The following is a 14627-nucleotide window of genomic DNA, read 5'->3' as shown; positions in this document are numbered from 1 at the left end:
AGCTAAGACCAAACAGGGCACTGGGGTGAGATGGATCACATGTTTTTATACACATGACATTTATACATGAGTCTTAAAGCCGCTAAAAATGTAATTTACCTGTTTCTTCACTTAATTGTGAGCCGAAGCCAACCAGGGTTTTTAACTTCTCAGACCCTAACAAGAGAGTGGGGGAGGAAAGGACTCTCTCGCTGCTCCTCAGGATCCTCATTAATGAGCAGTTTCACTTCTGTATTGAATTGTGCATTTCGCAAACGGCTGTTTATTTGAATATCTGACACCCACAAAGGGGGGTATGTATGGAGGCAGTGAGGGTGTGGCAGACCCGTTCGAAATTAATTTTGATGTACAATGTTTAGTTGCTTCCAGTGTGAAGACAAAAGGAGATATGCATGCTGCGTGATAGCAACACAATGATTTGTAGTACCTTGCTGCACTAAATTCTTTAAACAAAATCTTTGGTTGCAGTAATTAGAACCACCTATTGCTTGGGTTGCATCAATGTATAATATTGAAGGTGGATTCTTTTCTCCGGGAATCCTCTGTGCTGCACTCAAGTGGTGCAACGAGACCCACAAAGGGGCTGGTGGTGGGGGTTATGAAAACAAAGTGAAGCCTTCTAGGTTTGGTGTTCTCAAGGTTTAACTGATTAGTTAAATTGGATTTATTTTGTTACCCAGGTAATGATTAGTTAAGGAGTGGCAGGTGGGAAGGGACATAGCTGCTGGTCTGTTGTCACTATCCAGGGAGGAGGGGTTGAAATGTCTATCATGAGCTGGCAATCCTCCTAGAGAGGATTTTGGAACAAAACAAACATAGGTCTTTAAATAGTGGAACAATGCCAAGGAACGATTGATCCAACAAAACATTTATAGTTAGTTGATCAATTATTTGTGACAAGTGCAAAGTCCAAGTTGCTTTTGCACGTTTGAATTGCAGACTACCTGATAAAGAGAACCAATTTCCCTGAAGCATTTTGTGGACGGTTCAAGATATGAAAAAGTAAAACACTTAAAGGAACATTTTGAATACAACAAAGAGTAGGAGCTCACATTTGAAAATACACTGTGTGGAAAAGAGGATTTGCAGGGATTGGAATCCGGCTTTACCACAGTCATTGCTGTGTGATATAACCGAGTTGGACGCATAAATGTGGAAACAAAAAAGCACAACTATTAAAAGCCAGATGTGGCATATGCTCACCCAATCCAGCATACGTCCTGCGCTTGCTCAGGTTGGCAGATTTCACCAGGAACATGCAGGATTGATGGGTCATCCAGGAACAGAATGCAAGTAGAAACGCCCCCAAAAGGATGCCACACTAGGAGAAAAGACAGAAAATCGTGTGAGGAGCGAGGGCCTGATGTTGCAAGTATCAGCTACAGATGCAGGCACTCGAATATGCCTCACCAAGGGAACTACTAGGTGTGTGGGCAATATCACACTGTAATAGCTCACGCATGTAAATCACAGGATTTCAGCATTCAATAAGATTATGTAGTCCCATGAACAAACTAAGGTAAAGGGAAATAATAATGTTGAGACTTGGTTCAATGTTGGTGTGTGAATTGATTAATGATCAGAAGGATGCATGCAGTTAGTGTGAGTTCAATAACATTTACGGTGATACAAATCTCAAGTTGCGAGCTACTAGCCAGCCATAAAATGTCACTTGCCGTTCCAATTCTACACATACAACACGCCATTTCGTTCTCGGCAAGAGACAATTATCTCTTGTCAATTGCTGGTGAAAAGTGCACATTTTTCGACAGTTCATATGTATTGTAGTCCAGAAGGAAAGGTTTCTTACACAAATGTGTGATTAAATGATGATGATGCTGATATACGTTTTTAAATTGTCCCCTAGAATGCAGCCGTTCTTTAGAATCGATCAAAGGAACACAGGCCAGGCAAGATCAGTAACCCATATCAAGTTAAATTTAATGAACAAATGACAGAGACTAGCAGGCACCATTTATAATGACTGGGCTCACTCACTATCCATCCCCTGTACTCCTAAACAGTGACAAATAAAAAGGAGAGGCTAGCTCCATCGCAGGACTCTCAAGAGTATCTGTAACCGCTCCCTTTTAAATGCACACTGAAGACCTGAGCTTTACCCGGGAGGGAGAGAAACGCAGTCAGGGAACTGAAGAACAGGGATATCATGGAGTTGGTCATGAATAAAACATTTGGCCCAAGCAAGTAAGTTGTGTATAGGGTAGCGATATTATGGTCTGAAAGTCAGCAACTTGACACCTCGCCACATCCGTTACCTTTGCCATCAATATTTTTCCTTCCTTAGAAGTCCTTCGGACTGCTGTTCAATTTATTTCTAAGCCTTCACACATTGATAGTATGAGAAAACGGAAGCAGAGTGGAACCATTTGGGAAGGATAGCTTTGCCAAGAACACACTTTTCGTGCCAGTGCAGAACACGGGATTAGAATCTATGGCATGGGCATGACATCACGTAACATAACCTTTTAATGTTGTATTACTTTGTATGTAGGACCATTATACGATGATGGGCCAGTGCAGGTTTAACAATATTTACTGGACACGCCGGGTCTAGTTTATTAATAAAAGCGGGTTATATAATGGAGGCAAACACCAAACTACCAAAACGAACAAGGCTGAAGACATGAAGACTATTAACGGAGCAGCAGTCCGTTTAGATAAATCACAGAGGTGGCAAAGCAGTTCGGGCTTTTGCAAGCAGCAACGAAGCGTTAGTGATAGTTGCAGCAAAATATTGATCACTGTCATAATTCACACCGCCAACTTCAATTACCACTTCTATTAACTGAACGCAGGATAAGAAACAGCCAGAGATGGGAGTCGCACCTTCCGAATATTTCTCATTTGTTCATACGTAGACCGTAATATTCCCCAAACGTAGTGGCTTCCTTCATAAAAATGTTTAACGACAGTCAATTTAGGGTGTCTAACGAATAATTACAGGTGGTCTGAATATAATGATATCCGTAGTGCATTTCCCACAGTTTACTGGTCAGTGTCACCAATGCCATTGCGAACATTCGAGGAGACAGTGGACGACCTTGTCTTGTACCCCGGCCTGGGATGACATTATTGAAGCAGACAGGGCTTTAAGAATGGACGGTGCTAGCAGGGACAAAGCCCTGGCTGTCCCCGAAAATTGTGTATGAGACAGGGCGCTGACTGGGCTCCCTAAAGTCGGTAACCCCAACACATCAAGCTGCTAACAGCAAGCCTTTTTACTAAAGCCTGAAACTCTCGCATATAAGCAAGAGCTTCAAGCTTTAGAAAAAAAGGCTGCTTAATCCTAAATTGTGGCACCAACTCCCGCAAGGCACCCATTTAACTAGAGATCAAGGGATCATCACCCTCCCACCTAAGGTGGGAGGATGATGGTTGATGCAAATGGGTCGCGCCACAATTAAAAGAGAAAAAACGTACATGACCTGAATGGCACCGTTATGCCATGTCCCTTTTAGACCACGCAGGCCACTTATGGCACTGGGAGTAGACACTATTCCATCAGTACAAAGCCTAGTGTAAAGTAGCTTCATGAACGAGTCACCCAGTTAATGGAGGACATTAACCAGTAACGACCATTCCATGAAATCAAATGCTTTCTCAGCATCGGGAGGGACTGAATCCACTGGAAGTCTGGGTTCACCATGCATAGATCATGAAAAGCATCCTTAAATCGCATAAGAAGAACATACCAGAGTGGAAGCCCACCTGTTCCAGGGGCAACAGGGCAGGCCTGAAGGGGCAAGCACCCTGGCAAGGACCTTATCCAGAATCTTACTATCTAGATTAAGGGGGGAGAGTGGCCCATAGGATGAGCAAAGGGATCTATCTTTACCTGGCTAGACAAAAACAACCACATTGGTCTCACCATTGTTTTTGGCATGGGTTCTTACTTCAAATCATCCTTGAACTTTAACAGTTCATGTTAACAAGGGAAATGCCTATGCAGGGGCCTTTTACGACCATACATTATCCTATCTTATGCCTGCACCTTGACGATCTGAAAGTTAATGATCCAACTAGAACCATTTTAAAAATATTCCACTTAGGCTGTCAGATCCATCCTGGACAGTGACCACGAAAGACACCGTTTACAACTTTGTGAAATAAGGAGAGAACTTATCTCAGCTCTTTCGGTAACTGATGCTTGGGAGCTCTCGGTGAAGTCTTACAAGTGTGTCCTTCATTCTTTGGGCAATAAAACATTAAGTCATTGCGTATAATCTTTTGTCATTTTCTATTACATATAAATATGCCCCTATTGTGCATTTTCATGTCGGTCACTGGGCTCAGAGTACTTTTCTCGTTCCTGACAAAGACGTTATGATTTATGCACACGCCAAAACGTGCACTGTATAACAGGGTCAGGTATCTGACCCAGTCAAGGGGGATGGCGACGGTTCTCATCTTGGTCCAAGAGGCCTACCAGGGTGAATGTCCCAGAGACGGGGTGACGCAGCTGGGAGGGCCCAGGTTTCCGTTCCCCACATGTGTCTAGATGCAATTAGAAAGTAACACAGGCCAATATTTACTTTCTTACATTTCAGAAATACCAAGCCCAAAGCCCTTGCGACGAAGGAAGGAATATTAAACCCAATACAGACAGCAAATCTTTGCTCACTGCAGCCTGGCAATCACGACGCTCCATTACAACAAGGATAGCATTCTGAAAGTGACAATCGCTGTCATTTTCACGTTCCACGTGAAGCACCAGCGAAAGGAGGCAGTGCTTATAGGGCACTTCAGGGTTAGCATTAGGGCAATGGAGGGGGTAAAAAGGGATGAGAAGAACAGAGGAGTGTGGGTTGTTCATGTGCGGTCAAGGGAGGAGAAAGCGGACTGAGAGACTGAGCAGAGGAAGGACAGTGGAGCAGAGCATGGAAGATCCATAGCGTGTGCAAGGTGAGTTATTGGTTGGTGGGAGGATGTGGTACTTGGGTGTGTGAATGCATGTATGGTGAGTGTGACGAATCATTTTACGGGGGAAGCAGTGGCACAGGGATGAATATCGGTTTCTAAACAATCAATCAGCCCCACAACTCTAGTACACCATAAGGGATCCGAACAGATTGGAAACTAAAGCAAATTATAAACCTTGTCCAATTTTGGGAACTTTGGACGGAAGGCCAGGCTTATCTCCGCAAGGTCGTGTAGCGTTGGTTAGTTGCAACACAGCGAAAATTCAATTATTACCCAATGATAAAAGGGACTATCCAATCAAGGTTATATAAAAAGATCTACTTTATTATTATTTAACAGACAGTTAAATAGCAAACTTAAGCAATATAACCCGAGCGGCGGGGGCATTACCGACTCAGGTAATGCCCCGGGGCCCATAGTTATAGGCCCGAGCGAAGCAAGTGTTCCCAGCGCGTCCGTTCCTGAAAAAAACAAAGCAGAAGGTAAGTGGGGTTGGGTGGGCAGGAGGGAGGGAGGGAGGGGAAGCGGGGAGAGAAGAAAAAAAAACAAAAAAAAAAAAAAAACGTACCTTCCTCCCTGCCAGGGAACGATGGAAGCCTCCAGCTGTGTGGAGGCGCGGAGTCTCCACACTGCTGGAGGCTGCCATCGTCCTCCACCAGGGACACAGGAGCAAGAAGGTAAGTGGGGTGGGGTAGGGAGGAGGGAGGGAAGGGGAAAAAAAAAGCTTACTCGAGTCCCCAGCGGGGGGCGGAGGCAGCCTCTCAGCCGTGGGGAGGCTCGGAGCGGGGATGGCCCCGCTTCGAGCCTCCTCATTGGCTGAGGGGCTGCCACACCCCCCCGCCGAGGACAAGGCAGCTGGAGTCCCGGCCGAGAATCGAAGGATTCTCGGCCGGGTAATGACCCGGCGAGAGCCAATCAGAAAGCGTGTTGCATTCTGCTTCACTCTCGCCGGGTACTAATACGAAATATAATCCTCCCTGTAAAGGAATGCAGAGGTCAGACTGTTTCAAGAAGGAACAGGGATGCACTCTGGATACTGACAGGAGGGTAGTCTGTAAAGTAATTAATCACAATAGTTCAAGGATACTTGATTTCAGCACAAAGGGAGCAAAGGGTCGTAAAATATCACTAGGGGCATCCGGAGAAGGACCGGGGGGGTAGGAGGGGGTTCAGAACCACAATGTACCTAATGCTTGCAGAAGTTCTTATTGTTCGACAGTGTCGAGTCGGTTTCAGGGCGCTTTGCAGCTTCTGCGACAGAGTTCAAGATGGAAGACCGCTGCGGGTATCAGGTGGCAGGCAGTTCGGAGAGCGAGGCTGGACGGACAGCTGCAGGTTGGCCTACATGGCGGCTCAGGGTCAGGAATCGTGGTCTCAGTGCTGGTTAGCGGGTCTGAGGCACTGGTCGAGGCGTCTCGGTTGACATTAGCGACTGCAGCGTGGCAACAGTCAGTGTTGCAGCTCGAGGGACTCGACTGGCTCGCAAATGTCCTTTAAAGGAGGACGCTGGTTGATGCTTGTCCATGCACTCCTCCTAGCTTCTTCACTGGGCTTGTGTCTTCCTTTATGGCAGATGGCCCAAAGCTGGGGAGTGTTGCAGGTAACAGCCTTGTTCTTGGTTTGGTTCAGAGACTCTCTGGCACTTCCCACCTAGGAAGCTTGCTGCAGAGCCTAGCAGGGCACGCTGCGTGCTGGTTGGGTACCAGTTCTGGAGCTGCCTGGAGGGTCCTCTGGATTCAGTATCTCCCTCTGTTCCCTGGGAGATGTTTAGAAGAGGGATCTTGCTTCCCGCTTAGGAAATCCTGGCCTTCCTTCGCTGGCGGAAGCTGTAAGGCAGACTGAACCTTCAACCAGGGCCCAAATGAGTTCTTCTCGTTACTCCTTGCGAAGTCTTCAGTTCTGCCAAAAGAGGGGCTCAACCCTCTTTTAAAGCCAAATGGGCCACAGCGATTGGTGTAGGCTAAGCCTACCTTAATAAACCAATCCTGGGTCCCCACCAACAATCTACTGTAATGCGTGAGGTCATAACCAGAGTGCTTTGGAACAGGAAAGGGAAAGTGCTGAAAATATGTACTAAGTCCCATCCATCTTCCTGTCTGTTGTGGATCAAACGGTCTCTCTGGTTAACTCAGCTCTGTGGTTCCTGATTAAAGGCAGGTCTCCCTTGAAGTTGTGGCGAGAGCAGCCTTTTTGTCTCCATCAAATCACATACTACTACCCTCTGAATGGTGTCCCCCTGCGGGGGCTGCCTACTGTAAACACATGTACCAGACATGACACTTCACTGCACTTGATACTGAGGGGTTGGAGCTGGCTTCAGGTTGCCACAGTGCATATCAAAGGTTGTTGGGGGGGGTTCCTGTCTTTTGTTAGTGGGCCTGTTTGAAGTATACTCTATTAGTATACGAATTATGTTTAATTGCTGGCACCATGCTCCATGGCCAACAAAGGTTAGGACGGATCCATGGAGCTTTTGTTATTTAATTAGGCTTCCCATGGCAGGGGGATTTTTTTGCCCTCCCCCTTTGAGATGCCTTGAAGTACCCCTGGATGTCACATTCAAACTAAATGTGACAGGGAGGACTGCGCCCGTAGGCTATGTCCACCTAGAGTACACAGGGCTATGTGTTTGTTGTGCGGTGAGCATAGGAAAATGTGTGCGGATTAGCCCCACATATTTTCTGAGGTTGATCAACTGTTAGGCAGAATTATATGCAGTACCCTTTGGGTTTGAAGTATACTCTATTAGTATACGAATTATGTTTAATTGCTGGCACCATGCTCCATGGCCAACAAAGGTTAGGACGGATCCATGGAGCTTTTGTTATTTAATTAGGCTTCCCATGGCAGGGGGATTTTTTTGCCCTCCCCCTTTGAGATGCCTTGAAGTACCCCTGGATGTCACATTCAAACTAAATGTGACAGGGAGGACTGCGCCCGTAGGCTGTGTCCACCTAGAGTACACAGGGCTATGTGTTTGTTGTGCGGTGAGCATAGGAAAATGTGTGCGGATAGCCCCACATATTTTCTGAGGTTGACCAACTGTTAGGCAGAATTATATGCAGTACCCTTTGGGAACATCACACACACAATTAAGACTACAAGTGACAATACAATTTCACCTTTGGTACAAGCCTGTACTACACAGTTAAAGTGGTAGCAGTAGTGGAGCAGCCAGACTTATCTCAAGAGTAAGTGAGCAGTATCAAATAGTTACACAAAGGACAGCAATTACTATGATTCAGGCAAATACTGACTCAAGGTTTTCAAGTAAAAGAATATACATTTATTTCACTCTTCAGTTGTTTAACAGTACACTATTATAAGCAGTCTAAAAATCACACTCTTAATACACCACACCACTTCCCTTAAATTCCAGACATGTTAAGCTCACAAAATGAAGTGGGAGCAAAATGGCACACCAGCAATTTAAAAAGGGAGGGAAAGACAAAGTTAATAGAAATTAAATCACACCAACAGGTAAGTTCAGGGCAATTGAACAAGAGGAACTACAGTGATAGAATCAGGTAGAAAAGGCTTAGGGCCAAAGTCAATGGGTCAAAAGTCTTTTGCTCAAGATCACATAGTTCAGGGTAGTTTGCGGTAAAGTTCGTGGCACGGTTTCCGGACGAGGTTGGTTGATGCAAAAGTTATTTCGAAGAGAAGGACAAGCCCTCGGATTGTAGAAAGATTTCAAACACTTTCACCACGGTTAAACGAAACGGACAATCGGATTTGCACAGTACCTTAAAACAGAGAGGGAGCTTCAGCTGAGGCGGACGTTCCTGGTAGTTCCTGCAGGCTCACGGTTCCTGAAACGACTGTCAGACTGACAAGAATTAGGAAGAATGGAGGGACCTGCACTACCCAGGGAAGAAACCAGCAGCAGAGCAAAGCAACGACTAAAAGGTGCGCTCCTAAAAACCCAAGCAGGGTCCGACCTTCCTGGCTATCCGGCCCACTGTAGCTCTGTACTGCGAATTCGACCAGAGGATGGGTCCTGGCTTGCAGTTTGGGCGAACTGGTTGGTCCCACCAGCTCAAGGTAAGACATTTCCTGGAGGATCTTCTCTGTCGTCGGATTTTGAATATTCGGACATGCAGCAGGGCTTCACCGGGTGGTTCAGTCGTTGTAGGGGTCCTCTTCTGCCAGTTCCTCGTTGGTTCTTTCGTTCCAGTGGCGACTCGGTCTTTCCAGTCCCAGAGACTGGCTTTTAAACAGTTTTCCCCCATTCATACAGCCTGGCTGTCAATCACACAGCATGGTGGCTGTCCTGGCAAGGACAGTCCCCTCAGCCAAACAGGAGTGCGACTTGGGTTACCAAGGGAACCCATAGCAGGGGTCCGAAGATCCCTCCCTCACATTCTGCCTACCTAGACTTTCAGGCGCCTTAAGGAGGGCTTCTGTGCAGAAGCCCGCAGAAAGACAGCGAACAAAGTAGTCGTCCCCGGTTTGGCGCGCAGAGAAAAACACGAGAAATACTTTAAAAAAAAGAAATGGTGAATAAGCCCAGCTGGAGCCAAAAATAAAATGTATTTGGTCAAGCGGGTTTATGTTCGAGGCTAATATAATAGCCTAAAACATTACCATATGTATATAAGATAATTGCGGTAGAAAAGTTAGGGTAGATACCATTGCTACCAGCCAAGTCTTAATGTAAAGGGAGCAAAACAATGCTCCAAGAGGCACAGACAAAAAGGGATAAGAGCTAACTCTTTCCAATACTCCATGTAAGATGGGGAGTACTGGGGCTGTGGTTTAAAGTGACCAAAGTAAGGTTAATGGCAACTTTACACTTTTCTGGGGGACAGTAGTCAGCCCCAAAAAATGGAGTCGGTGGGAAGTCTCAAAGACAACCCTGTGTCACTGCACTGAAAGTGCTGTGTAACACACATGAAAATATGAGACCATGGAGTAGGTGAGGCTCCAGTGCTCAAGATCACACAAAAAGTGAAAACGCACACAGCAAAACACCTGTAAGAGTGGGAAAAAAGGCTCCCACTCTTACCAGGTGAGAAAAATAAATCCTAGAAATCCAGCAAAGCTGCTGAGGGACTCATTAGATAAGGGAAATCAGCCATTTATGAGAATTCTCCCTAACATCGACCGTCATTCAAATTCATATAACATTTAAAAAATGGCCAGGTGACTGCACAGCCCTCGTGCGGATGGTCGAATTCCTCACAGTGAGTGAGCAAGTCTAAGTGGGAGAGTAGGGGAATAAGCAGGACTGAGTGAAGGGTGACTGGGAGAGTGAAAGAAGGGTGAGTGTGGAGCGTAGTGTAGATTGGAGAGTATTACGAGTGGAGGGGAGTGGAGAGTTTTGGAGCAGTGTTTGAAATTGGTGGGAGTTGCGAGATGTTTAGCTCCTGCTTCTAGTTTAGGCGAGCCGGTTAGCTGTACACCAACCGCTACCACAAGCTGCTTTTGGCTCCTCAAGCCAACTGGTGCCTTACAAACATGCACATGTGATATTAACTTTGTGTATTCGCTAATGTTAATAAAAGAATTAGGCACATCTAATGCACCTTTAAAGACAATGGATCATACATAATGGGCAAAAGGGTCAAGTAGCCTCTCCTGGTAGCTCCTGGTTCACCTGTGGTAGCTCCTGCCTGCAGGGCGATGCCCGGCACTTAGGAGCTGGTTTTAGCATCTGCTAATTGAATCGCAATTCCGAACCCTGGTGGAGTGTAGGGGAGCAGCAACCATTAGGAGCAGAGTGTAGGGGAGTGGAGAGTATCAGAGAGAAGAGAGTAGCAGAGAAAGAGTAGGTGTAGACCTGGGATGGAAAGACAAGAGTGTGGGGGAGGGAAACAACTGAATGGGAAGAGGAGAAAGGAAGGGAAGGAAAAGGAAGAGAAGAGAAAGGAAGTGAAGAACATCAGGGTGGGGAGTAGGAGGACCTGAGAGGAACCAGAGTAAGTGAGACCTGAACAGTTGGAAGACACCATTTCCTGTGAAACAAACTGACTTCTTATGTAACCCTAAGCTTGGATCCAAGAAGAAGGGAGTAAGGTAGATTAACAAGTTGACTTTGGGCAGGTCCTCACGTTTACCCAGTAAGGTTTTTGATAGTAGGGATTACCGATCCCTGGTGACCCTTTTCAGGATCAGGGTGGGGAGATGGAGAGGCAGAGGAGCATAGGGTTGGGGAAAGAGGAGGGAGACCAACAGGTGTGTGAAAAAACATACGTTCTGGAGACTGAGGAAGTGGAAAAACTCAAAAAGACAGAGGACCAGAGACAGGTTTAGGGAAATGACAGATGCCCAGAAAGAAGAGTCCCTGGCACCTCATTGGAGTCCCTGGCATTTCATTGGTGGAATTTGCAGAAGCCCATAGCACAGATTTCCTCTTGGAACAAGCTCCCTCTTGAAACAAGCGCAGAAGGATTTGGTGTCTGATGAAGAGACTCATACCCTGGAGAACCCCATTTCATCGACAGGAAGGCTTTGCTATACTGAGAGGTTGTAAACCCAAAGGAGGAAAGGCATCAATTATTACCAGCTCTTGGTGTCTATGCCATTCCGATGATGGTGATGGAGTTAGCTCACTCCAATTGAAAACTGGACATCTGGGTCTAGAGAAAACACAGAACAACATACTGGTTCTTTCAGGTATGCTCAGATGAAACAGCTCTGCACCGTCTGCCCAATCTGCCAGAAGACTTCACTAAATGATGTACTCAAAGCCCTCTTCATCCATTGCATTTCGTCGAGATTACATTCTTCCACAATAGCATGCATATTGTGGGGCCCCTGGAACCCTCCAGAGCAGATAATAAGAACACCTCATAAAACTAGATTACAAAACCATAAATCCAGAGAATATTCCTTGGAGAAGTAACATAACTACTAAAAGTTCTCATTCCATTCTTCACCTGGGTGGAAATCGCTCTGGAAACATGCAGAGATCAGGCCAGGAGTTTTCGGTCAAGCTAACGGGTTAAATGAAAGACATGACGATCAAGACCCTTGTAACCTTAGTGTATCATCCTCAGATCGTTCGGATAGTTGAGAGGTTTAACCAAACCCTGAAGCGCATCCTGAGAAAACGGTCTGCCGATAATAGGAAGAGCTGGGACTACTTATCCCATGGGCTCTTTTTACTGTAGGAAGATATGGTATGATAGGTTATTTATAACGTGCTTAATACCCAGAGGTTTCTAAGCGCAGACCTGGGGAATCGAATGTGTGTTGCTTCGTGTCGTCTTGCTTCCAAGGGGAGCATGTTGCCCCTAAGCCATCTTCCTGGGACAGCACAGCGAAGATGCCACAATCTTACAATGGATTCTCTTCCATCAAGTAGGTTCAGGGCCAGAACCCACAGAATGAACTGCATATCATGAGAGAAGAGTGGAAAGGGCCAGAAAGTTGGCAAATGAGCTGCACACAGCCTGGTAAGAGCTCATCATCAAACAGCCCAGGGTTTCCAGGAAAAAGCCCTCAAAGAAGCTAAACTACGAACATTTCAAGTAGGTGACAAAGTAGAAGAAAACCACCCAAGCTACATGACGTCAACAGGCCTGGCGAGAAAACAGCAAACTACAGCTGCTGGAACTGTATGAGAATACTGGAGAGACTCCGCCGTCAACTCAATTTCATGGGTTCACAGTTCCTCCAGGTGTCCCTACCTCCACCCACAAAGAACTGGAGAAATGATTGGAGAGATATCCCGATGTATTTTAGCCAAACCCAGGAAGGGTACAAGGGATATTACACGAAATGCAAACTCCACCGGGAAGAGGGATTAGATTGAAACCATACTGTCTACCCTAATCCAGAAAGAGGATCAGTGAAGAACTGAGCAGAATGTTGAACCTGACAGTTATTTACAAATCTTACAGTGAGTGGTATTCGCCTGTTTTATTTGTACCAAAACCTGACAATAACTGGAGCTTTTGAAATGATTATCGGAGGCTAAATGAAATATCAAAGTTTAATTCCTATCCCATGACCCACATAGACTAACTTGTGAAAGCCTTAGGGGATGTAAGGTTCATCTAAACTTTGGACCATACAAAAGGAATATTGTCAGGTGCCTCTAGACAAAGATACTAAGCAGAAAACTGTTCTCCACACCAGAAGGCGTTTTCCAATTCACAGTCCTACCATTTGGCCTCCATGGGGATCCCGCTACATTCCAATGTCTGGTGGAAGTCATCCTGGAACCCCATCAGACCTTCGCTGGGGCCTACCTAGATGACATTGTTGTGCATAGCAAGATTTGGGAGGATCATCCGAGACAGCTGGCTGCGATCAATTGAAGAAAGCTCACCTCATGGACAACACAGCAAAATGTCACCTGGCCCAGTCAACCATAAATTATCTTGGGTTCCAGGTTGGGAATACGCTTGTGCTACCTCACCAAAGTAAAGGTGGAGGCCATTCGGAGAGTCCCATTAATCTGGACCTAGAAGAACAGCCAGGATTTTCTGGAGCTGGTAGGATATAAACTGTTCATCCTCAAATTCTCAGAATTAGCAGCGTCATTGACTGACAAACTTCAAAAGACCCATCTCAACACAGTATATGCTGGGACCAAGAGCACAAATTAATTCTGAAATGTAAAGATCCGACCTTGCAAAAGCATGGTGATGGAAATAATGATTTCATGGGACTTCCTTCTCCATACCGATGTCTCCTCTGGAAGGCTATGGGCAATCTTATCTCAGATCTAAGATCGGGAAGTCAAATCCATGCTAGATGCCGCGCTGGGAAGGCCGGATTGGAAGGCCATTGTCACTCTACGCAGCTCTGCTGCAAGCCCCTCCTTATATGAAGCCAGGAGCCCCAAGATTCAACCCACGAAGGACACAGGAGTGCTCCCTCACCTCGGCCCTGCCTCGTGGGCCAGAAAACACTTCCCGACCACCTAAAATGGCCGCCGCTGTCCCCATGGTAACAGCAAACAAAATTGCAACTAATTTATTCACCACCTCCGGCCCGGATTGGCCCACCAGCACGCCTTCAAGCACCAGCTGCTCCATAAATGGAGCGCGTCCCAGCCAGCAGGCAAAGTCGTGCTGGGAATGCCGGATTGAAAAGCCATTGTCGCTCTCTGCAGCTGCCAGCCCTGCCCACATCCAAGTCCGCCGTTGCTACATGCGAGAGCTCTGACACTAAGCCCCTCTCCTCACAGGATGGTCCTATTGCATGAGTCACCGTTGGTACACTTGAGTTGCGCTCTGCTCTCTGCATGCTTTGCCAGCCGCAACCTCAGGCTCTGCTCCCGAGTCATGGCCTATAAGGAGGTGGTCTTGCACACGCCCACGCAGGCCCCCAGACTGCTCGTTATTGCTGATCATCCGACCTCCAAGAAGCGTACAATATCCATGATACATATGCAGGTAACCCATACTGCTAGCCTACCTTGTCTCACCACCATTGCCTCATGCCATGTTGCCTCTATAACACAGACTGTACCCTTATGTAATGAACTAGGAGATGCTGCTTGCACTTATGCCACTACCAAGCTCACCATGCCAAACTCAGCACCTCACATAACTGCACTATCACATTGCACATTGTCTACCACCCCCCTGGTCCACTTGCTGACTTCCTCTCCACCATCACACACCACCTCTCAGACAACCTAAAAACCTCCCCCCAGGTCATTCTGGCAGGCGAGCTCAACCTAGGACTACATGATCCTAGCATGACCCCAGAAACACCTCTAGCCAAGG

General features: G+C 46.5%; 1 protein-coding gene across 4 annotated transcripts in view; it reads right to left on the bottom strand.

The window, feature by feature from the left end:
* The window catches only part of SLC38A10 (solute carrier family 38 member 10), a 748880-nt gene that overhangs the window by 626039 nt on the left and 108214 nt on the right, over positions 1 to 14627 (bottom strand). For all 4 annotated transcript variants that reach the window (XM_069655155.1, XM_069655156.1, XM_069655158.1 and 1 more), the window contains exon 2: positions 1204 to 1321. In XM_069655155.1, coding sequence (XP_069511256.1) covers positions 1204 to 1321 — 118 coding nt within the window. The remainder of the gene's footprint in view (positions 1 to 1203; positions 1322 to 14627) is intronic.

Source organism: Ambystoma mexicanum, chromosome 3q (genome assembly GCF_040938575.1).
Source record: "Ambystoma mexicanum isolate Mex_15411 chromosome 3q, UKY_AmexF1_1, whole genome shotgun sequence".
In the NCBI taxonomy this organism is placed as follows: domain Eukaryota; kingdom Metazoa; phylum Chordata; class Amphibia; order Caudata; family Ambystomatidae; genus Ambystoma; species Ambystoma mexicanum.
Note: the sequence above shows the minus strand (reverse complement) of the source record. Positions and strands in the feature narration are given on the sequence as shown.